We start from the raw sequence: 25177 nt of genomic DNA on the forward strand, positions 1-25177 counted from the left end.
CAACATTTCAAAAAACGCAACATTAACTAAGCACAACAACAAATCAAAAAACACAACAACATTTCAAAAAACGCAACATTAACTAAGCACAACAACAAATAAAAAAACACAACATTTCAAAAAACGCAACATTAACTAAGCACAACAACAAATCAAAAAACACAACAACATTTCAAAAAACGCAACATTAACTAAGCACAACAACAAATCAAAACACAACATTTCAAAAAACGCAACATTAACTAAGCACAACAACAAGCTGCGGAAAAGAGATGGTTGAGCTGTCACCAAACTTTTGCAGCAGCTGTGGCAAGAGGATTCAAGAAATATGTGTTGGAGTTACTCCACGGCCTTCAAGTAAGTTTATAAGCATGAAAAATAGTTTATTTGTCTTATAGTACCTTGTTAACGTCAGCGGTGTCCAGACTGCTCGTAGTCATTTAAATGGGCCTGGTAAATTCAAATGCTGAATTAAACATGTACCTAGGTTTCAGTCATGCAGCAACATTTATAGGTAAAATATAAATGTCCGATGCATTCGTGGGCGCTATTTACCAGGGAAATCTGTGTTGCTCTGGTTAGTATGGCATGTCTGCATATATGACTATGCATCTCTCTGATGTGCGCCTTTGTCATTTTTCCCCCATCGACTTTAGCACGACAGGCTATCCCACCCTGCCCGACTCCAGCCTTCAGCACCTTCCTAGAATACCGACAAAAGAAAAACGAGGAGCAACAAAAGTTTTCTCTAGGGAGAAAGGGGTTAAAAATAAAAGTTGGGGTAGGTTAGCTATGACTCCGACTAAAAACAAGCAGCTTTTATCAAGGATTCTGGTATGAATAAAGTTCAGCGTAACAAAGCGATGCAGAATACTTGTTAACCCGTCATAGCAAATTGTCAATTCATTGATCAGCCAAAATAGTAAATCAGCTATTGATTAATAAATTACCAACCATTATTATGATCTATTTGTATCCAAATCTGTGGTTTAAAAGTAAAGGTTTCCATCATTCTGCTTTGACTGATATTATTATTTAATTGGTCCATTTGGTTGTTATTGCAAAATGTAATACAATAATTAAAAGCAAAAAGAACAATTTTGACAATATTTTTAAACATTTCTCAGTCTTTCACATCTTTTTTCTTTCATATAAATGTTGGCTTGATGGTAATTCAGAAGGGTGGTCTAAGGCCACAGCGTGGAAGAACAATTTCCCTTACAACAGACCCAGATATCTCTGCTACAACTCTGCTCAGTCAGGCTGTTAAAAAAATGAAGGACTTCAAGAAAGATGTAAAAGATGGGCCTTTCCTTCTTCTGTATCCAGATGGGACAGAGGTCATTAATATCCCTGGAACACAAAGACCTTTTTACCCTTGCTTCTTATAAGGCTGAAGTTGGCAAGTCATATCAAAGCATTACTGTTTTCATCTGCTTGAAAAGGGACTTTTGAAGAAAGTAAGCTGTGGAGTTTGTGTGTGGAGTTTGGCACACATTGCCTAAACTTCAACAAATGTAAATTTTGAAGTTGTGCAAGTAAGCATCACTGGCATAAACCAATCAAGTCAATTGTATACATACATTAGCTCCTACATGTCAAGTTACTTCCTAGAACATAGAAAGCTTTGGGATCTGCCGAGTCACGAGTTTTTACCAATGCTGTGTTTATGCATTTGGATATGACTTAACATTGTTTAGCGAATATAGTATTATCACTTAGTAGAATTTTTGTTGTTGTTGTTGTTTGTTTCTTTTATGTTTTGCAGTTGGAAATTTGTCAGACTTGTCTGACTCTGACCCAGAGATTGTTATAAAAAAATCCTCAGAGTTTGATCTTGCTGATACACTGGTAAGTACAATTTAAAATGTATTTGGTCTGTCCTTCTTGTTTTGGTTGTTCGATGATCACAAGCACCATTTACCTTTTACTTCAGCTCCTTAGAACTATGTAACTGTTTTTATGTGAAATGTGTTGTGTGTCTTTACTTCAGCCATGCGAACCTCTGGATGAAGGCAGTCCTTTACAAAAAGTGGCTGAAACAGAGTAAGTTATATTTTAAGAATATATCATAGCATGATGTGTGTGTATGTGTACCAAAGGTATTTTAGCATTTACTGTATTTGCATGCAGTATGTATTAATGTTATATAGTTTGGTTATTTGTATAGCATATATCTTATAAAGTGCTTGTATTGCTTGTTTATTTTCTGGATGCTTGTTTGTTTTTGAAGTGTCAAATAAACAGGCATGGAAATCTTTATTAGACAACCCTTGATTTCTTCAGCGTCTTGTTCATTTTACTGTCTGGTTCAAGTAAAGGTACATTTGTTTAGGCAAATACAATAACAGAAATAGCTCACAAGAGTTTACTTTGAAAACTTCTCTATTCATTTTCTACAAAATCTGTTGCGAGAATGACCAAAATCACTTCAATAGCTACGATATTGCACTGCCAAAAACAGTGCTTTTAGGCATTCCTTGTTTTAATTTCTCTCTTTTGTTTTTAGCCACATGATGCACAGAGGAGTTATAGGGCAGTAAGATAAACAGAACATAGAAGAAAACAGGGTGGTCTCATTATTTATTCCATGACCACATATTTTAGTAATATGCAAAGATATATGCTTTTCTTTGCCCTCTAAGGACAAGTCTTTTTTTTTTTTTTTTTTTGCCAATTTTGTTATATTTGTAGCATTTACAGCAATTTTTGGATGTGAGCAACGGAAAATGCAGAATATATATATATATATATTCTACATTGTTAAGTTATTCTAATTTCTGCCTTATACAGACAGACTACAGGACAGTAAAATATTGATACATTTTAATTAGTTTGAGCTTTGACCTGGACACACACATATTCTATATATATATATATATATAGATATATATATATATATATGCATGCATATATGCCCCGGTGCCTCCCCAGCCTCCCCTCTAGCTCCGCCCCTGAGTACCGGCAAGAATTTAAAACTACTTTCACCCCTGTTTGTAGTTGTGTTTTTTGAAATGTTGCGTTTTTTGAAATGTTGCATTTTTTGAAATGTAGTTGTGTTTAGTAACTTGTTGATGTGGTATGCACTTCAGGGCCACCGTAGAATTCTTATTTTTTAATGTATTTCAAGACACATTTAATCATTTTGTTGAAGCTGCTGTTTCATCAGGCTTTTTAAAAAAACATTTTAATGTACATACATACATATGATGATGGAAATTGATGCCTCTGATCAATTTAGCCAGCCGAACCGATACCTCTTCTTCAGGTTGTTGGGAAAAATCCGCTTCAATTATGGCTGCTTATGGATGCCTCAAAAGAAAGTCAAGCTATGCTTGTCTTATTACTCCCTTTTTATGAATGAATGTCGGGTACTGACGCAGCAAATCATTACTAAATTGTTGGTTTCGATCGGCCGAGGTTCGATTGAAGGTTCGCAGTTACTTTGGATCCAAAGATTCTTTGAAGGTAGGCCTTGGGCTCGCCTGCCAGTTTAAAGGCCTTCAGCTGACGTGTTGTTTGGCCTCTCCATTAGCTGTGGTGGATGCAGCCGGAGTGAGAGAGCGAAGGGGGAATCGTGCCCTTGGCTCAGATATTCCAGCTCTGACTTCTCCTCTTCCTGGGCAGTGTTAGGAATAGGTTAGTGTGATGTTGAAAGGTGCAGAGGTTCATACAGTCCTTTGTGTACACCATCAAAACTTTATATGGAATGAAAGCTGAAAGCTTGACTTACACTTGGTTGTTATTCAATTCAATTCAAAAATACCTTTTAATCCCAAAGGGAAATTAAATGTTGTTGTAGCTCATATTATGCAGGTTTCTTCTTGATGGTTGTGGGCAGGAAGGATCTCCTGTAGCGCTCTGTCTTACAGCAGATCTGAAGAACCCTCTGACTGATGACACTGTTGTTGTACAACAGTGGCATGAAGAGGATGCTCAGGGTTCCACATAATGTTTTTTTTTATTTTATAAAGGATCCTTCTTTGTACAATGATCTCCAGAAGTTCTAGAGGAGTCCCCAGAACAGAGCCAGCCTTTCTTTAATAGCTTGATCTCTCCACAACTGACTTATAGAAGATATGCAGCATCTTGCTGCAAACACAGAAGGACCTAAGCTTCCTCAAGAAGAACAGTCTGCTCTGTCCCTTCTTGTAGACGGCTTCACAGTTGCATCTCCATTCCAATGTTGTCCAGGTGAACACCGAGGTATTTGTACTTCTCCACCACCTCCACGTCTTCTCCGATGGTGGAAATAGTGTTTGACCTATTCTTGTTTCTCTTCAAATCATCTCCTTTGTTTTATCCACGTTCAAGATGAGATGATTGTTTCCACACCATGCCACAAAGTGGTCGGCCAGCTTCCTGTACTCAGCTTCTTGTCCATCTCTGATCCACCCAGTGACTGCAGAATCATCGGAGTATTTCTGCAGATGACAGGAGTCTGTCTTGTACTGGAAGTCTGAGGTGTACAGAGTGAAAAGGAATGGTGAGAGTACAGTCCCCTGTGGTGCTCCTGTGCTGCTGACTACCTGGTTGGACACACAACCCCTCAGTCTCACAAACTGTGGTCTGTTTGTCAGGTAGTCTTTGATCCAGGAGGTTGTTGAGTCTTCTGGAGTTTCTGACAAAGCAAATCAGGTTGGATTGTATTAAATGCACTGGAGAAATCAAAGAACATGATCCTCACGGTGCTACTGGCTTTGTCCAGATGACAGTGGGTTTGTTGAAGCAGGTGTATGATGGCATCTTCAACTCCAACTCCACAGTGATAAGCAAACTGAAGGGAGTCCTGATAGTTTATTGTTCGCTTACTCAGGTGGGCCAAGAGGAACCTATCTAGGATATTATTCTAATACCCACGGTGATTAAAAAGGGAGTCACAATTGAGGACTCTTATTTCAGTATAAAAAAAACCACACACACAGGAGGAGCTACCACAACCGCACCCACTCAAAATGCTATCTTTAAGTCATGAGCCTTACTGAGTAAGATTGCAAAGTTTCCAAATTAGCCAACAGGAAACACATGATGAAAACCAAACCTCTTGCTCCAATGTGACTTCTGAGGTATTTCTTTAAACAACTCATAGTTCTTCTACCACTGCAGTACTAATTATATCTAAGGTTTTGTCTTTGGATTACATTTTAACCCTAGAACATCACTATACTTTATAACACAAGTTGTATTCACCAGGGAATGAGTCTCTATAATCCTTGATGAGCTTTAGGCCGGATCTGATACACCTTCTTGTTGTTCAGTGTCAGACTCCTAATTTGTTTTTAGACACTAATTTTAAAATATATCTTTAACATTTTTTACTATGATAACTCACAGCCAAGTCCTGTGATTACGTTTGCTTGCGTAAGTGAAGCAGAAACGAGATAACCACTGATAACCAGGCTGTTGATTTTAATTAAGTAGCTACTGTTGTATTCATCAATCACGCTTCAACCCTACTCGGAAAGTCAGGTCTAAACAGACGGCTCAGAATAGGTCAGATCTCCCCTCCATTCTATTTTGGTTCCTACATGAAGGTGTGCAGAACAGCTACAGATATAAACTATTTGTTAGCACTTCTGACAGTTTGCATCTCATTAAAGTAGGGTCATATATTATGTTGCACAATTATGCGCTTGTGAACGTGTATTTGTTTTTGGATCTTTTCTTCTTCTCTGATTAGACATTACATGAGCCTGTGCCTTATCGCCCCCTATGAGGCTGTAGGTGCTGGTTTTCTCCTAGTGGAACGCTGTGGTTAAGCTGAGCAGAAAATAGTAACAGCAGGTTTTTCTCCGAGGTCTACATTCATGGATGCTGAGTGGTATGTTAAGGCTTCTAGTTATCTTCTTTTGCAAATAGTACCATAAAATCAGCCAATCTCATGACTTTTTAGACTCATAGATCCACACAACTTCAGAAACAAATCAAATCCAGCATAACAGCGTATTTGCTACGCTGCCTGCAAAGAGGCATGTTAAGCAACAAATTGATGAGGTCATAAGTTGATCCTAAGGTGCCTCTGCTTAGCATATGTTTAGCATATGCAACATTAAAGTACACGTAGGGCAGTTCCTAACTCTTCAGGAGTTTAAACAGCTGTGGTAAACCAAGCACGTACACACCGTCCTTAGTGGGGACTGTTCATTGACCTAATGCCTTCCAGAGAAACTTCTTGTCACTAAAATGTATTATTAAAATAATTAAGCTTGTGTAGAAACCTTAAAAGTACTGAGTATATTACCTTTAGTTGATAGCCGTCAGTGAATAAAATTTGAGATAAGTTCCTATTATGCAGTAAAGCAACAAACTCAGTACACCATTTAAAACAACTTTAACTCTGAATTTTCCAAGCAGATAAATCATATATTCAGATTTTTCTCCTTATTACTTTTACTCCACACAGCTACTTATTTAGCTATTTTCTCATCTAGGAAATATTCTTGTTGCAGCATCAATATTATTACCAGCAACTGATGAGCCAACTCCCTTAGATTTTGTGCTGCAAACCTAACCAATCCTCCTCCTCCCCACAAAAAAAGCCATGCAGTCTTAGCTTTAGAAATGATTTTACTTTATTGTCTTTAGTTGACATTTTGAGGTTAGACTGCAGAACTGATGGTCACAGATTATGCAAATCTCTCTGCATTTAGCAGCCTCTGTGCTATTAATGTAACAACTGAAACCATAATTAGACATAAACAGAAACAGTGGCGTCCAGCAGCAAAAACAAAAGAAAGTTTTAAGCTAAATCAATATTTGCTCGTGTTGCTCTTCTTAGTTTAAAGCTTGTGTTCATTCAAAAATAGCTCTTAAAATATATCTTACCTCCACTGTCATATCAGGACACCAAGTTTGCTGTGACTGCTGTCTATTGCAGATAAGATACTGGCAGCACAGCAAACCGCACCTGAAAAAACCCCCAACCTGTACTGTTAACCACAGTCCTTTAAGAGTCCAGTATTTTTGTACCCACAAGTCCAAGCAAAGCTGCAACACTCCTTGAAAACCTCAACACAAGAACACACATAGGCTTACACTCTTGTTTTATTTGCAAGACTGTATCACTAACCTAAGCTGCAGAAAGTACCACATGGCAGCATTTAGATGCAATGGAAATATAGTAGAAATTCCTAACATTACGAACAATCCACCAAACTTACAAGGTGGTTTGTTACACAGTGCATAACTGTAACTCACTGAAGTTCAGGGAAAAAAAAAAACATTTAAAACAAAGCAATTAATACAGGATTCCCAACATTGGTTGTACCACAAAATGAAGTTGATAGCCTTCCCTGTGGAAGTGAACTAATTCTGCCTTTTTAAGCAATGTAGAGAAGGCCGAACTGCCATAAAAGCAATTTTAAAAACGTCCAGCTGCCCTTTGATACAGACTGTAATGATACTTACAGGTCCTTCTCAAAAAATTTGCATATTGTGATAAAGTTCATTATTTTCCATAATGTCATGATGAAAATTTAACATTCATATATTTTAGATTCATTGCACACTAACTGAAATATTTCAGGTCTTTTATTGTCTTAATACAGATGATTTTGGCATACAACTCATGAAAACCCAAAATTCCTATCTCACAAAATTAGCATATCATTAAAAGGGTCTCTAAACGAGCTATGAACCTAATCATCTGAATCAACGAGTTAACTCTAAACATCTGCAAAAGATTCCTGGGGCCTTTAAAACTCCCAGCCTGGTTCATCACTCAAAACCCCAATCATGGGTAAGACTGCCGACCTGACTGCTGTCCAGAAGGCCACTATTGACACCCTCAAGCAAGAGGGTAAGACACAGAAAGAAATTTCTGAACGAATAGGCTGTTCCCAGAGTGCTGTATCAAGGCACCTCAGTGGGAAGTCTTTGGGAAGGAAAAAGTGTGGCAGAAAACGCTGCACAACGAGAAGAGGTGACCGGACCCTGAGGAAGATTGTGGAGAAGGGCCAATTCCAGACCTTGGGGGACCTGCGGAAGCAGTGGACTGAGTCTGGAGTAGAAACATCCAGAGCCACCGTGCACAGGCGTGTGCAGGAAATGGGCTACAGGTGCCGCATTCCCCAGGTCAAGCCACTTTTGAACCAGAAACAGCGGCAGAAGTGCCTGACCTGGGCTACATAGAAGCAGCACTGGACTGTTGCTCAGTGGTCCAAAGTACTTTTTTTGGATGAAAGCAAATTCTGCATGTCATTCGGAAATCAAGGTGCCAGAGTCTGGAGGAAGACTGGGGAGAAGGAAATGCCAAAATGCCAGAAGTCCAGTGTCAAGTACCCACAGTCAGTGATGGTCTGGGGTGCCGTGTCAGCTGCTGGTGTTGGTCCACTGTGTTTTATCAAGGGCAGGGTCAATGCAGCTAGCTATCAGGAGATTTTGGAGCACTTCATGCTTCCATCTGCTGAAAAGCTTTATGGAGATGAAGATTTCATTTTTCAGCACGACCTGGCACCTGCTCACAGTGCCAAAACCACTGGTAAATGGTTTACTGACCATGGTATCACTGTGCTCAATTGGCCTGCCAACTCTCCTGACCTGAACCCCATAGAGAATCTGTGGGATATTGTGAAGAGAACGTTGAGAGACTCAAGACCCAACACTCTGGATGAGCTAAAGGCCGCTATCGAAGCATCCTGGGCCTCCATAAGACCTCAGCAGTGCCACAGGCTGATTGCCTCCATGCCACGCCGCATTGAAGCAGTCATTTCTGCAAAAGGATTCCCGACCAAGTATTGAGTGCATAACTGTACATGATTATTTGAAGGTTGACGTTTTTGTATTAAAAACACTTTTCTTTTATCGGTCGGATGAAATATGCATTACCTCCACATTACCGCCCCCACCGTTTCACAACTGTGTTCTCACAGGGACCGTCTGTTTAAAGCGACGTCGGTCAAACACTGTATGCAGGCAGTGCTCAAGGGAGTTGTACAGGTCCTTCTCAAAATATTAGCATATTGTGATAAAGTTAATTATTTTCCATAATGTCATGATGAAAATGTAACATTCATATATTTTAGATTCATTGCACACTAACTGAAATATTTCAGGTCTTTTATTGTCTTAATACGGATGATTTTAGCATACAGCTCATGAAAACCCAAAATTCCTATCTCACAAAATTAGCATATTTCATCCGACCAATAAAAGAAAAGTGTTTTTAATACAAAAAACATCAACCTTCAAATAATCATGTACAGTTATGCACTCAATACTTGGTCGGGAATCCTTTTGCAGAAATGACTGCTTCAATGCGGCGTGGCATGGAGGCAATCAGCCTGTGGCACTGCTGAGGTCTTATGGAGGCCCAGGATGCTTCGATAGCGACCTTTAGCTCATCCAGAGTGTTGGGTCTTGAGTCTCTCAACGTTCTCTTCACTCTTTCTGTGTCTTACCCTCTTGCTTGATGGTGTCAATAGTGGCCTTCTGGACAGCAGTCAGGTCAGCAGTCTTACCCATGATTGGGGTTTTGAGTGATGAACCAGGCTGGGAGTTTTAAAGGCCTCAGGAATCTTTTACAGGTGTTTAGAGTTAACTCGTTGATTCAGATGATTAGGTTCAAAGCTCGTTTAGAAACCCCTTTAATGATATGCTAATTTTGTGAGATAGGAATTTTGGGTTTTCATGAGCTGTATGCCAAAATCATCCGTATTAAGACAATAAAAGACCTGAAATATTTCAGTTAGTGTGCAATGAATCTAAAATATATGAATGTTAAATTTTCATCATGACATTATGGAAAATAATTAACTTTATCACAATATGCTAATTTTTTGAGAAGGACCTGTATAAAGGTGAGAAAAGGTCAGATTTTCTTTCAGTTGGTTTTTGCTCGACTCTGATTTTTAACGTCGACGTTTGAGTTTGAGCAAAGACAACAATAAAGAAAAAGAAACAAAGTCTATAAAAACAAAGAATGTTAACAGAGTGGTATGCTGAATTGTATAAAACAAAACAGGAAAACGAAGACAGTACAAAAACAACAAGATCTGAGGTAAAGCCTGAAGAACATTTTTTCAGTCTCAAACTCTTTGACATTTGTACAGAAATTGCGACTAAAGAACAGTGTGTTAGACTACCGGGCCAGACTTCCTCCCCCAGCACATTATTAGAAGTAAACAGCACTCTGATAAAAAATGTCAGTTTTTTTCTTTCTTGAAACTCATACAATTAAGGACTATGGCTGGATCTTCTGTTTAGCTGGCCATATATGTTTTATTAAGTTTGGCTTTCTAAAATGTAAACCACGTTGGCTTTACATTTGGACACATCAAATAAGAACCATGTAAAATAACACTGTAATGTTAAAAGATATATAAAAAAACATGCCCTGGAGAAGTAGCATCTGAACGTCCTCTTTTCTTCTGTGTGGGTGGGTTCTGTCTGCCTACACAGACGTCTCTGACTGGAGCTTCATGACAAACTTGTGGCTTTTTGGGTCGATGAACTCCTCAGCCAAATCCAGAAAGGGAAGAGGCATTACCTTGACAACCAGGGCGAAGTCGAGGCGTTTTAAGGAAAAGACCTGGCCTTGGCGTAGGGCTGTGGTCACCGGCTCCTCGCTCACTAGTGTCCACCGGCGCCCCCAGTTGTTATCCAGATACTGGAGGGTGGGACCGGGGCTGAGGTAGCGCTCCAGGAAGGCCTTTCAGGACAAGAAGAATCGGTCGGTCACAAGTCCCTTTAAATGACTGAATGTTAAAGATCTGAGCAGTACTTTGCCTGGAATGTCTAGTGACATGTTCCCTAATGTGTCACATTACAAATACAACATAAAGTAGCACATCATTGTTAAGTGGAAGAAAGGATACACATTTTTTTAGACTTTTTTTATAAAAAGATTTGAAAAGTGTGCTTTTGTTTGAATTACAGCTGTTATGTGTTTTGGGGTATAACTCACCACCACCACAAACGGATGGATTTATTAGTTAGGTGACTTCTGGAGTCAATTCGTTGCATTTTATATTATTTAACTGTGTCAGAGTAAAGAGGGCTAACCAAAAATTCACACAACACAGATTTTTATTTGCAAGAAATTTTTTAAACCATATATCTCTTCTCTTCATATGTAGTTATTTTTTTGTGCTGGTCTATGACAGTAAATCCAAATAAAATACACTGAAGTTATTGGTTGTAATCTGATAACACGTGAGAAAGTTTTTTGTCTAAGACACTGTAAACTTCTAGCCACATACAGGTCCTTCTCAAAATATTATCATATTGTGATAAAGTTCATTATTTTCCATAATGTAATGATGAAAATTTAACATTCATATATTTTAGATTCATTGCACACTAACTGAAATATTTCAGGTCTTTCATTGTCTTAATACGGATGATTTTTGCATACAGCTCATGAAAACCCAAAATTCCTATCTCACAAAATTAGCATATCATTAAAAGGGTCTCTAAACGAGCTATGAACCTAATCATCTGATTCTCTATGGGGTTCAGGTCAGGAGAGTTGGCAGGCCAATTGAGCACAGTGATACCATGGTCAGTAAACCATTTACCAGTGGTTTTGGCACTGTGAGCAGGTGCCAGGTCGTGCTGAAAAATGAAATCTTCATCTCCATAAAGCTTTTCAGCAGATGGAAGCATGAAGTGCTCCAAAATCTCCTGATAGCTAGCTGCATTGACCCTGCCCTTGATAAAACAGAGTGGACCAACACCAGCAGCTGACACGGCACCCCAGACCATCACTGACTGTGGGTACTTGACACTGGACTTCTGGCATTTTGGCATTTCCTTCTCCCCAGTCTTCCTCCAGACTCTGGCACCTTGATTTCTGAATGACATGCAGAATTTGCTTTCATCCGAAAAAAGTACTTTGGACCACTGAGCAACAGTCCAGTGCTGCTTCTCTGTAGCCCAGGTCAGGCGCTTCTGCCGCTGTTTCTGGTTCAAAAGTGACTTGACCTGGGGAATGCGGCACCTGTAGCCCATTTCCTGCACACGCCTGTGCACGGTAGCTCTGGATGTTTCTACTCCAGACTCAGTCCACTGCTTCCGCAGGTACCCCAAGGTCTGGAATCGGCCCTTCTCCACAATCTTCCTCAGGGTCCAGTCACCTCTTCTCGTTGTGCAGCGTTTTCTGCCACACTTTTTCCTTCCCACAGACTTCCCACTGAGGTGCCTTGATACAGCACTCTGGGAACAGCCTATTCGTTCAGAAATTTCTTTCTGTGTCTTACCCTCTTGCTTGAGGGTGTCAATAGTGGCCTTCTGGACAGCAGTCAGGTCGGCAGTCTTACCCATGATTGGGGTTTTGAGTGATGAACCAGGCTGGGAGTTTTAAAGGCCTCAGGAATCTTTTACAGGTGTTTAGAGTTAACTCGTTGATTCAGATGATTAGGTTCATAGCTCGTTTAGAGACCCTTTTAATGATATGCTAATTTTGTGAGATTGGAATTTTGGGTTTTCATGAGCTGTATGCCAAAATCATCTGTATTAAGACAATAAAAGACCTGAAATATTTCAGTTAGTGTGCAATGAATCTAAAATATATGAATGTTAAATTTTCATCATGACATTATGGAAAATAATGAACTTTATCACAATATGCTGATATTTTGAGAAGGATCTGTATATAATGGAAAGAAGACATGAGGTCTAAAATAAGAAATACTGCACTCCAGCCTTGTCTGGTTCTATTTACACAGAACATACTTCTATGCAGTTGTTAAGAAGAACACCTCCTAACCTTAGGTGTCATGTTGTGCGTGATGCAGAACTGCAGATAGTTGATGATGCTCTCCATGGTGTGATAGGACTGCTGCCTGGTGGCCCGCAGGTACTTCTGCATGGCCCGAGCCATGGGGGCGAAGATGGCCTGGGCGGCCTCCCTGGGGTCCATCAACTCTCGTGGGTGTTTGGGTGAGGATGTGGCCGTCTCTTCATCCTGGTGACGTTTGATGTGGGTGAAGGCTTCTTCTACTGCCACCACCAGTCTATAAGGATACACAACAGGATCCAAGTGATGTGGAATGTTGTTCAAGTTAGTTCTTACCAGATCATCAACTAAGGACAAACCTGATCAAAATGAGCTACTACTTTAACCACACTGATCCAGAGGAGTTTGAGCTCTATCATTGTCTAGGAGCCCAGTGTCTACACAGTGCAACATCCAGTACTTGTATCTCTATTGCTACCTGGCCCTGCGTTTGCGGATCCTCCTCTCCACCTCTGCCTCCTCGTAGTAGTATTCGTTGTGAGAGTTGTCTCTTCTCCGAGCAGCGGCTGCTATCATGGCTCTGGACTGGCCTGTGGAGTTGTTGGTGTTCTCTATGGGCAGAAACAGACCTTTAAATGGCTTTGTCTAAAGGATGAGAGATTCTGGGTGCAAAAAAAGGATGATCCATTTAATCTTTGCTTGGACAAAATAAGGCAAGTGGAAAGTTTGCTGATAAGACTGCTGAAGCATTAAATTTTCTATTTGAACTAAGATACTGATTTATTCATGTATTGTATGTATCACTTAAAAAATTTTAAAATAGCACACATGTTTACCTTCTTCCAGGTTGTAGACTTTGAAGGAGGACATCTTTTTAGTAAGGATGGACTTGGGGAGGTTAATCAATGCAGGGTTATAGACTGGGAAGTCCTTGTAGTACTGGTCCAGAACCCACACTCCTGCTCTCTGGATGCTACATTACAGCAGAAAGAGAAAGACATGATACTGTGGCTGCATGTCAGAAATACAAAGTTGTTGTCACAATGTGCAACCCTTGGTAACACACTAGCAAAAATTCAGAAAGGAAGTGGTGAACCACAATGAGCAAGGCATCACTGGGGAGCAATGATAAGGGGCTCGAGAGATACTCAGTTTTACACAAACTCTATGAGTTACTTTAAAGCACAAATAACAGTTCACATTTATGTTTCATATTCTTGGCTTGTAAGCTAAAATCTGCGGCATATAATATGGTGAGAGCTTTAATCGGACCGTTAGTTTTCGATTTGACTGATGTCCCTACAGCTGCACCGTTTGGAGAGTGTTATGTTGAACTACTTTAAGTCTGTGAAGTTTCATTTCCCTACCACAGCAACGTCCACATAAATGTCACTGCAAGAGTTTACCTTCTAAAATCCTCTTCTAAACTGTGAGTAGGTGGTGACTCATGTAGGTCTTTGTTCATCAACCCAGTTTTTAACCTAGTTTAAATTTGTCTACGTATGTAAAGATATTGGGAAGTTTCTAACATGCGATCATGTCCTTATAATACCTTTGTGTCCAATGTTTTGACTGAACAGTTTTGTACTCCAGTCTATTAGGTGGTCAGGATGGCCCAATCAATCGGCCAAACATCTGAATCAGCTAAATTTCCCTTAACTGGTTGGAATCCATGATTAGAAGCTCAAATGCTTAAATGAACCTAAACAAATGACTTGGTTTATAGACGCTTTAATCAACAGTATGCATTCCAATGAGCTTTTTGGACTTTATTGAGAAGAAAAACAGAAGAAGGTGGATGAAGGATGAATTGTAATATTTTCATTTCTGTGCCTAATAAAAAAAAAATCATTCAAATTTCAGAATTGGCAGGTTTCTAAAGAATGTGGGAACTGCTATCGGCCCAGAAATTACTTCATGGTGCAACTTCAGTTTCAGTTGGACTTTATTTACTCTTACTGCATTCAGATTAGGTCTGAATACTGTCTGCAATGATCTGGGATGACTTTTTGATGGGAGATGCTGCTATATAACAAGCGGATTTTTACCCACACTAACCTAAGATGCCCCACATTGTAGAAGCGGCTGACTCCATCAGCAGTCCTCACAACTTTCAGACAGAAAGCGGGTTGCAGGTGTCGGACCTCGAGCAGGACCAGAGCCAGATACTGAATGAACAGCAGCGCATCCACCAAAGATGCAGCATATCCCACGATCCCCCTGTAGTCCGTCTCTTGGGGCTCCAGAACCCTCACACCATAGAAGAGCCAATAAGACGCTACAAAGAGAAAGACCAGTGCGAGCAACAGACAGCGGAAGACAAAGAAGCGTGGCAGAGTGGCCCTGGAGGGGCGGAGAAACAACGCCCACGTGGAGATGAGGAGGATCAGGAGTTTAAAGGCCAGAGAAATATAAAGGCCCTCACATGGTGTTCCGCAAGGGTCCAATGTGTCCCGCCAGAGGAGCTGTGGAAGGGCAAGGAAAGCCAGAGGAGTGATCACAGAGATGAGCCCCAGAATAGCTCCTAGAACCGGGCTGATGTAACGGCGACAGTCGAGAGGTAAAGAGTCCTCCAAGTCCTTAGAGATCCGAGTCAGATCCTCATTGGAGATACTGTCCACAGAAGTACCAGTGACCACGGTGGTGGTCTCACCCCAGTTATCGTCCTGTGGAAACATAAGAGCAGGTGTTGGTGATGGTATGTTCATGTTGATCACAAATTAAGACAGAGCATTATTAAATGAAAATCTGACCCTGTCGTCTACTACAGTCGACTCAGGATCCAGCAGCGGCTCCCCCGGGGCCTGGATCATCACAGATTTATCTCCACGGATTGAGCCATCCCGATTCTTTAAGCGATGCCGGTCCCTTCTGTCTCTGAAGAAACAATGGAAAAAAAGTGTAAAGGTCATCATTCAGGGGCAGTTATTATTTTTAAATGTAGGTTTCAGATGGCAACATGCATTTTTTGAGTAATTATTCTAAATTAGTAAATTTACTAGAATTTTTGAGGTGTCACAATACAACACATTCATAGAAATCTATACATTCTATCGGTATTTAATTGTTAATATTAACCAGATGACATTATATTTAACCATAATTGTAAATAAGCTATTTAATTTTGAGATTTTGAGACAATGCTCATTCTCTCTAAATTCCCTGAAAGATTAACTGGCTGACCCAGAATCATAAAAATATACAAATGTTTTTTAATTATGTGAATTTTTGACTGTCGCAGAGAAATACATTTTTGGGAAAAGAAGCATTATCAGATGGTGGAAGTGAATGAAATGTGACATACATTTTTATATGTGGACAAGAACAACCAACAAATCAATAGTTAAATAGCAAAAAAAAAATCAACATTCAAAGCCTAGGTTACATTGGGAGTGATAACAATGTTTCATCTACGTTTGCATTCAGGAAATACTTGCAATGCTAATGGAGGTTATACATGAGCTCAAGCCATGCATAATATTAGGCCTGAAGTGGCTTTGCAAGATTTACATTATTAAACCTCAGTGAGCCACAGCATTAATGTTTAAATATAAGCACATTTAAAATAACAATGGTGGGCCCAACTAAAAAGTCAAAATTATTAGTGCACGGTCTTTAACTTACAGACTGTGCGGCTATATGGCAGGTTGCTCCATAGACTAGAGACCCTTCAGCTTTTTAGTCTGTACTTTGCAGCCCATATCAGCCTCGACACAACCACCAAGGTGACTTACCCTCCAAGGTTTGTTGTCATACCCAAATCAACCATTGATTTAGATAAATAAGAATCTAAACTGCCATTTTATTCCACCCATAATAAAAAAAACACGCAGAGAATGGGTCCAGTCATTTTGTTTCTTCAATCTAACCTTTTTGTATTACTTTATAGCCTAATGTTTTTATCAAACATTAGGCTATTTTCAGTTGTTCTATTTGGACACTGTTACTTCAAATCCATTATTGTCTTCTGTATTTAATGCCTTATATGAAGTACAGATGTCATAAAAAAAAAAAAAAGAGTAGTTTGATCATCTTCTTTTTGAAAGATTGGGGATGTAGTCGTCAGCCCAGAAATCCCCTGGGACAAGACACTAGAGACACCCTGAATGCCCATAAGGTCAATTACTTTTGACAGCTAAAATGTGACGTGCTTTGTAGAATAAGGCTAAAAAAAGTGTTGCAGAAGTGTGGATCAGTTAGTTATTTATTTGGTGACATCTGGTGGAAAAGCTTTAGACTACAAATGCCCAATTTAACTCCTCACTTTATCTTCCACTTCTAATGTTGTAGAAAACCAAGACAGTCCACCAATCCTGCGGTTTGGAAAGTGGGCCCGAAAGTCTATCCCGGCCACCACTGGGTGAGAGGAGGGTGCTATGGATAGGTGGCAGGAGAGACACCGGAGATCCAACCGCACCCATTCAAACTCACATCAATAATCAATTTAGAACAGCCAAATAACCTTAAATTCATATTCATGTACTGTAGTTAAAGGTCTCTACCAGCTTTGCTCATTTAATGGCTGAATTATTTGTCTATTTTTCTTTGCAAAATAGGTCAAGCTCAGTCAGATTAGATGGAGAGTGTCTGTTAACATTCATTTTAAGTCTTGCCACCCATTCTCAATTGGTTTAAAGTTGGGACTCCGACCAGGTCACTTTAATGTCAGTATTGTTTGATCTAACCGATTACATTGTATCTCTGGCTCTGTGTGTATGGTTGATGTCCTGCTGGAAGGTGAACCTTTGTCTCAATCTCCAGTTTTCTGCAGCCTCTAACAGGTTTTCTGTCAGCATTGTCCTGTATTTTGCTGTGTCCATCTTCCCACCAACCCTGACCTGCTTCCTTCTACCTGCCAAAGAAAAGCATTCCCACAGCATAATGCTGTCACCACCATGTTTAACCATGGTAAGGATGTGTTCAAGGTTATGTGCAATGTTGATTTGTATGTCAGCCCAAAAGTTACATTTTGATCTAATCTGACCAAAGTATCTTCTTCCATGTTTGCTGTCTCCCCTTCACAGCTTTCTGCAAATTGCTCATGCAACTTCTCATGACTATAATTATGAACTTTTGCAAGGCACCATAAAGGTCTCATTCTAAAGATAACAAGAAAGAAAGACAATTTCCTACCTGTTTTTGCGGGACGTACGCGAGTGGGATGACTTGTAGGAATACCCTGAATACGTTGACTCGTTGTCCATGTCGAAGGCCGGCGGTGGGCGGAGTTTTCGTGCCACTCCTGTCCCCGTGCCACCGCCCTTCTCCCAGATCACACCCAATTGACTCTTACGGTTGCTGATGGACTTTGTGGAAAGGACCAACGGGAGACGCAGCAAATCCACTTTACTCCTGAGGGAATCTATCTTGGAGCCCTGAAGTAGAATAGAAAGGATGAGAGAGGAAGATAAAGTGAGAAGCGAGTTGTAGAGTCTGTAACCTAGTAGAGCACACAGCCTGTGTGAGCCAGGGGACGGAGGAGAGATTACGAGTGAGGAGGGAGTCCAAAGGAAGAGGATAATTTGTCATGTGAGACAAGTAAGAGTGTCTTGAAAGGGGCACATACCAAGCAGGAGCAGAAAGAAGAGAGACAGCATTGTTAAAATGTTGGCACTGTGCGCTGTGTTGAAAGCCTGTGTGCTGTCTGCAGCACAGGACGTAGCTGAGCCCATCCGACCGCCTTATGGGAGACTTTTTCATGAGAAACCATAAGCACATTGGCCCTGAGACTGTTCTCAGCCTAATAAAGGGCAACTATGCCACCTTCTATTCCAGGCCTCAAATCTCCAGCACTCAGGACACATCAGAAAGGAGGACGAGCATCTTCACAGCTCTAAAACCTGCAAGCTTTACATTAGATTTCCATAAACGCAATGATAAAAAACGCAACATGCTGTACATTTTCTTGCATTTCGCAGTGTTGAATTCTCCGCACCCAAGCGCCGCATTCTCAAGTGTCCTCTGAGGTTTCTCAGGGCAACACAGCTCAGCTACAACAATGGGGATGAATGGGAGTCTAGGGGTGAGAAAAGACAAAGAAGGGAGATGGTGGTGGGGTGTTGTCATGGTGACCAGAACAACAACTCAGCGCTCCATCTCCTAGCCGACCCTTCAGCTACACACCCCAGAAAACAAAAACAGACAATCCTTTCACCAAAGCTGTGACTCCGACTTCACATTTAGGATGTGTTGTACTTCATCTGTAAATCCCCAATCTTTTTCTGTTTTCAAAATTTTGTCTCCATCAGGACAGGACATCTTGTTATCTTCTTGGTACTTTACAAACTAACCTTAGATCTAATAATGAATGTCCTCGTGCTTTCTAATTTGTGCTCCAACCTCCTGTCTCTGCTTTCTATATCAGACATTTTAATTTGCACTAAGGAATTTCATGTGATTCCCACATGGACTTCTACTGAGGGAAGTTCTGCAAAGCAAAGAGGTGCATATGTAGATGGGGATTCAAGCGGAAAACATTTCAGGTGAACTGGTCTATAATATGCTGCAATAATGTCAATGATGTACAATGCTTCCTGTGTCCCTCTCGAGGAGAATATTACAGCGTCTGTTCTCAGTCTACAAATTAGTCACTTAAAATTACATATGTGGAAAATTTGATTCTAATTGATAAAAGAGCTCGTGTGGAGCTCAGACACATTGTCTGTACATTTATGACATAATTCCTATATCTAAGGTCTGATTTTCATTTAAAATCATCACAGTACTGACACGGGCCCTAAATAACGCATTACCTTTATTTTATGACAAGTTATCAGCTAAAAGCTCTTTGGAGATCCCCTATCTTGTGTTCAACTTGGTTCTGTTTTTTATTGATTTTGGTTGATTTTTTTCATAGCTGTTTTTTACCTGAACTTAAGCAGACTTTTTAGGCCTGAGTTCAGCGGCTTGACAAACTTTATGAGTTCCTTTTATACGTTCAGATACAAGTAACAGACAGAAAATAAATTAAAAAGCAGCCAAAGCCCAAGAAAAGCTTTGGAGGACCTTCAAATTGCTTTGAGAACCATTGTTTAGGACGACTTTATCAAAGGATTTTCTCTCAACGGACACAGATCTAAGTGCTTAAATAGAAGGCAAATGGACGTCTCTTATTTCGCGAAGATGTTTCCCCTCTCACCCAGAACATTTTGTAAGGTTAGAACATGGGTTGGAAGTATCTGGCTCATTTGTTTTAGTAGGAACAATCACACTGTTAGGGCTTTTAAGGACTCATCTCCTCAGGTGGTTTTACAGACATTTAACCCTTGAGACATGTGACCAAAACAATTCACATGTTGGCATCATTAGATGGGATGTTTGGATCAACCCAAACATTGAACCAAATAGAGGGTAGGGTCAGTGAGTTATGACCTATACAGCCCAATTAATGACCTTAGCAGCCATATTAGAGTGATTGTAGCTCAAGTGTAATCATAAAATTACAGCTTTAGGCCTTTATGGAAAAAAAAAAAAAAAAAAGATTAAAATAGCTCCACTACGACACAGTGTCACACAAGTCAGAGTACTCATCTTGCTTTCTGTTTAAAAATGGAAATCTCATTGACCTAAGAACCCACATTCCTATTAATGACATGGATATTATATTTAGAGTTTTGCTGCAGTTCAGGCAAAACGATCAAGATCTTAATATTGAAAAAAAAATATTTCAAAGCATTTCTTGTCAGTTTGTTACTTACGATTTTAGATTAGTTGTAGAAAAAGGAGCAACGTTTTGCAAGTGTCTATTACATGCTCATACATTGGAATACTAGTTAAATTAGACTGTTTAGTAAGGAAGGTAAATCTAGGTGTTTATCACCTGCTGCAAAACACAGTATTTCAAGGTGACTAATGCAATAATGACATGGTGATAGTGTATTGGGAATCTTTGGATGGGCAGGAATGTTCTGCAGAATTCTTAAAACACCGATGCAGGAAGAGCAAATATATCTGAGCTTTTTCTGAGTTTAAGGCAATCTCTTGTGAAGTGAAGGTAAACAAAACCAGTGGTGTCTCTCTATGGCTCTGTTTCTCATTCAGTCATGATAGAGTCAATCCTATTGATTGCATCAACAAGCTTTTCTCCTCTCGTGATTCATTTAAACTTATTGATTCACATTGGACACAACCATTCAACAAAAGGTTGAAGCTATTTAAAATGAAACTATTTTCTGTTTAGCCAGGTCAGCTGTTCATCGAAGCTGCTACAGCAGAGAGCTAGACGTCAGCAGATAACAGGAAGCTGAACGTATTACAGAAAAGCTGCTCTGTTTTATCCTTTCAGAGCCTCCAGGTCTGTTTGTAATGTATCATGCTGGATTAAGAAATGCTAGCAGAAATCTGTGCTAAGATTCTCCAGAAAACACACACAGGAAGGTTCCTGTTTCCCTCTGAAATATGACTCTAAAAATGTTGTTAAGACAGTTTGACTTTCAGTTTACACACAAAACAGGAAAAAAGTGTGTTGTTATTTCTAGCTCTGAAAGAGAAGTTGGAGTTAGTTAAATTTGGTAATGGCAGGTCTGAGTTTGAAAGAAAATCTCTGGTATGTGCATCTCTAATTGTTAGCATATATACAGTACAGACCAAACGTTTGGACACACCTTCTCATTCAAAGAGTTTTCTTTATTTTCATGACTATGAATATTGTAGCTTCACACTGAAGGCATCAAAACTATGAATTAACACATGTGGAATTATATACTGAACAAAAAAAGTGTGAAACAACTGAAAATATGTCTTATATTCTAGGTTCTTCAAAGTAGCCACCTTTTGCTTTGATTACTGCTCTGCACACTCTTGACATTCTGTTGATGAGCTTCAAGAGGTAGTCACCTGAAATTGTTTTCACTTCACAGGTGTGCCCTGTCAGGTTTAATAAGTGGGATTTCAAGCCTTATAAATGGGGTTGGGACCATCAGTTGTGTTGTGCAGGAGGTGGATACAATACACAGCTGATAGTCCTACTGAATAGACTGTTAGAATTTGTATTATGGCAAGAAAAAAGCAGCTATGTAAAGAAAAACAAGTGGCCATCATTACTTTAAGAAATAAAGGTCAGTCAGTCCGAACAATTGGGAAAACTTTGAAAGTGTCCCCAAGTGCAGTCGCAAAAACCATCAAGCGCTACAAAGAAACTGGCTCACATGAGGACCGCCCCAGGACCAAGAGTCACCTCTGCTGCGGATGATAAGTTTATCCGAGTCACCAGTCTCAGAAATCACAGGTTAACAGCAGCTCAGATTAGAGAACAGGTCAATGCCACACAGAGGTCTAGCAGCAGAAACATCTCTAGAACAACTGTTAAGAGGATACTGTGTGAATCAGGCCTTCATGGTAAAATAGCTGCTAGGAAACCACTGCTGAGGACAGGCAACAAGCAGAAGAGACTTGTTTGGGCTAAAGAACACAAGGAATGGACATTAGACCAGTGGAAATCTGTGCTTTGGTCTGATGAGTCCAAGTTTGAGATCTTTGGTTCCAACCACCGTGTCTTTGTGCGGCGCAGAAGAGGTGAACGGATGGACTCTACATGCCTGGTTCCCACCGTGAAGCATGGAGGAGGAGGTGTGATGGTGTGGGGGTGCTTTGCTGGTGACACTGTTGGGGATTTATTCAAAATTGAAGGCATACTGAACCAGCATGGCTACCACAGCATCTTGCAGCGGCATGCTTTTCCATCCGGTTTGCGTTTAGTTGGACCATCATTTATTTTTCAACAGGACAATGACCCCAAACACACCTCCAGGCTGTGTAAGGGCTATTTGACCAAGAAGGAGAGTGATGGGGTGCTGCGCCAGATGACCTGGCCTCTACAGTCACCAGACCTGAACCCAATCGAGATGGTTTGGGGTGAGCTGGACCGCAGAGTGAAGGCAAAAGGGCCAACAAGTGCTAAGCATCTCTGGGAACTCCTTCAAGACTGTTGGAAAACAATTTCAGGTGACTACCTCTTGAAGCTCATCAACAGAATGCCAAGAGTGTGTGTAGCAGTAATCAAAGCAAAAGGTGGCTACTTTGAAGAACCTAGAATATAAGACATATTTTCAGTTGTTTCACACTTTTTTGTTCAGTATATAATTCCACATGTGTTAATTCATAGTTTTGATGCCTTCAGTGTGAAGCTACAATATTCATAGTCATGAAAATAAAGAAAACTCTTTGAATGAGAAGGTGTGTCCAAACTTTTGGTCTGTACTGTAGATTAATTAATAATGATTTAATTATTTAAGTCACAAATCTAAATATCTAACTTACCTGCGTTGCTATTCCACTTTCAGTTTTGCATTGTGATAGTTTCTTGTCTTTACCAGCAAGTGAAATGTTCTCTCCTGCCAGGAAAATGTATGAATAAAAGTAGCGTTTATTGCACTGGATTTCTCAAAGAGACATAGTCGAACATGCTTACAACGATGGTTATCCTGGTTTTAAGCCCTTCATGCTGAGGTAAAATGAAAAACTAAGTTGATACAATAATTGACAACTGTGACAACCCATCAACACAGTCCAGTAGCCAGGTGTGGCCTGGAGAAACAGCAAGCAGAGGTGCCACCAGAAGGGTCTGAAATATGTGGCCACTGATTCAGAAGCTTTATTATGTTGTCGCTTTATATAGAGGGTAAGGGATGGGCATTTAAAATTGGCTCGATAATTGACAAAAAGAAGGGGTTTAATTTAGCTCATTAAGAAATGTGTAGAATTTCAAGCTGATAGGACCTAGAGGATAGCCATGACAATCTGTTATACCTGTATTGGCACTATTGAGTCAAACTTGAATGCCGCTACACCAAACATTTTAAAAAATGTACAAAGTTGCCCAGGGTGGCATTAAAAAGAGGGGTGCACAAGCACCAAAAATATAACCTTCGATTTTTGCCTTGACCTTTTTAAATGCTTTAATGCATACACAGTAAATGGGGAGTAGGCTCCCACATCTTGCTGCTAAGAATAGGGAGACTATTTTACAGATTTTGTGCAGGACTGTACTGCATTTTATCTCGCAGGATTTAGGCGGTTTAAAGCATACTGATTGGTTGAGAGGATTCATAATCACATTAGCGTAAATAAATACATTTTCCAACTCATTCAAACTTGTTTTCCCTTCGCTAAAGTGTATATTCAGAAAAGATGGGTGATGACAGTGGTCCTTCAGAAAACACTCCCCCCTCACCTTCACCACCCTTAGCAACACAGTGTTTACTGTGGATCACTTCTGGTTTCTAGAAGTCACCCACTCTCGTGACCCAAGATGCTTAGACATGGACACGGTTTGGAAGAAGGCCCAGCAGAGATTCATCGTTCACACTGTTTTATTCAGTCCGCACTATTTATGACTCAGCCATATAACAGGACAGGTCCAGCCTCCAACGAACAACCAGGTCTGCAGAGAGGATCATCAGGGCTGCCCTCCCCTCCATCTAATTCTTGTACATGTCTAGGGTCCAGAAAAGGGCAGCTATCATCTCTGCAGACCCCACACATCCTGGACACAAACTGTTCAAACTTTTACCTTCAGGTCGGGCTTCAGAGCGCTATTTTGCAAGAACTAGCTGCTGAGACATGTTATTCCCCCAGGCTGGCTTCCTGATGAACACAAAACTTAAGTAATGAGCTACTCTACTGTGAAACAAAATAAATATAAATGCATTACCACAACCTAACTTTATAAGAAAAATATACACATCTATGTGCATGTTTTGGTTTTTATCTTTATTTTCTCTACAGTAGATATATTTATACCTACTCTATGTGGGTGTGAAACCGAAATCAAATCCCCACCCCCCTACCCCAACTGGCAGAGGTGCCATTAAAGACAAAGCAAACACACCCAACATGCAATAATGCGACTCGAAGCAGCCACAGGCTATAACTCCACCACAAACCCCAGGCGCAGAAACGCTTGTGACCACTGCGAGCTCAGGGCTCACAGATGCGCCTTTCAAAGCTGCCCGGTTTAAACGCGCCGTGCGTAAACGCGCACAAACACAGCGTGTGCGCGTCTTTTAGGAGCACCTGAAAGCGTGCAAACAAGTTATAATTCAGCGGCAGAGATGTTTTCCAGCTCCTCACTCCTCAACACGCAGATCAGGGTAATAATGATAAGAATGTGACAACTCTAAAAATGTTCATTTTGCAACTTATAAACAAGACTGTGTGACCAAACAGCCCACATGTAACAGCCTCAGAACACATGCGTGTAAATCCTGCAGGGTGGTCTTACCTTACTGCCCAAAAGGGGGAAAAGGGGAGCACAAAGAGGAGCAACAGCGTCCCTGACAAAAAAACTCCCTTTTTGTTTTCTACTTTATGGCCTCTTCACCGGTCCGCGCAGTTTCCTACGACCATTTAGACAAAAACCACATCGTCATGAAAGCTCTCATTGCCAACAGTCTGTTGTCTTTAATTTCCGGGGAAAAAATGCCTCAACAGGCTGCTACCAGCACCTCATCCCGGCTCCGCGCATCTGTTGTCTCCCGGAGTCCCGCAGAGATGTTATGGGTG

At 40.4% G+C, this 25177-nt stretch overlaps 1 protein-coding gene and 1 long non-coding RNA gene across 14 annotated transcripts; one reads left to right on the top strand and one right to left on the bottom strand.

The window, feature by feature from the left end:
* The first annotated feature begins 208 nt into the window (after positions 1–208).
* On the top strand, positions 209–17842 carry LOC124880754. 11 transcript variants are annotated; one of them, XR_007041447.1, is made up of 7 exons: positions 209–357; positions 657–2046; positions 15447–15616; positions 16967–17036; positions 17233–17340; positions 17438–17584; positions 17701–17842. It is a non-coding gene; the product is annotated as an uncharacterized LOC124880754 (long non-coding RNA). The 11 variants fall into 11 exon arrangements; XR_007041451.1 differs by having other exon boundaries at positions 17448–17584; XR_007041444.1 differs by having other exon boundaries at positions 16967–17340.
* LOC124880752 (vang-like protein 2) lies at positions 9701–25177 on the bottom strand. 3 transcript variants are annotated; one of them, XM_047386080.1, is made up of 8 exons: positions 24897–25177; positions 17810–18051; positions 15430–15553; positions 14735–15342; positions 13513–13649; positions 13155–13287; positions 12707–12953; positions 9701–10648 (listed from the first exon to the last, which is right to left on the bottom strand). In XM_047386080.1, exons 2-8 carry the CDS (start codon positions 17878–17880, stop codon positions 10391–10393), a joined length of 1578 nt encoding a protein of 525 aa, XP_047242036.1. In that variant the 5' UTR covers positions 17881–18051; positions 24897–25177; the 3' UTR covers positions 9701–10390. The 3 variants fall into 3 exon arrangements, with proteins under 3 accessions (XP_047242036.1, XP_047242038.1, XP_047242037.1); XM_047386082.1 differs by lacking the exon at positions 24897–25177 and adding an exon at positions 22934–22962; XM_047386081.1 differs by lacking the exon at positions 24897–25177 and adding an exon at positions 18243–18950.

The sequence above is a fragment of the Girardinichthys multiradiatus genome, chromosome 14 (assembly GCF_021462225.1).
Source record: "Girardinichthys multiradiatus isolate DD_20200921_A chromosome 14, DD_fGirMul_XY1, whole genome shotgun sequence".
Lineage (NCBI taxonomy): Eukaryota > Metazoa > Chordata > Actinopteri > Cyprinodontiformes > Goodeidae > Girardinichthys > Girardinichthys multiradiatus.

What these genes read in the sequence shown, in the direction of transcription:
- LOC124880752 (XM_047386080.1), bottom strand. Translation starts at nt 17,880, where the DNA reads ATGGACAACGAGTCAACGTATTCAGGGTATTCCTACAAGTCATCCCAC. An exon ending in TACAATGTGGGGCATCTTAG is followed by an intron (nt 13,650 to 14,734) that starts GTTAGTGTGGGT and finishes GCTGTAATGTAG; the next exon opens with CATCCAGAGAGCAGGAGTGT. An exon ending in AGTCTACAACCTGGAAGAAG is followed by an intron (nt 13,288 to 13,512) that starts GTAAACATGTGT and finishes TTCTGCCCATAG; the next exon opens with AGAACACCAACAACTCCACA.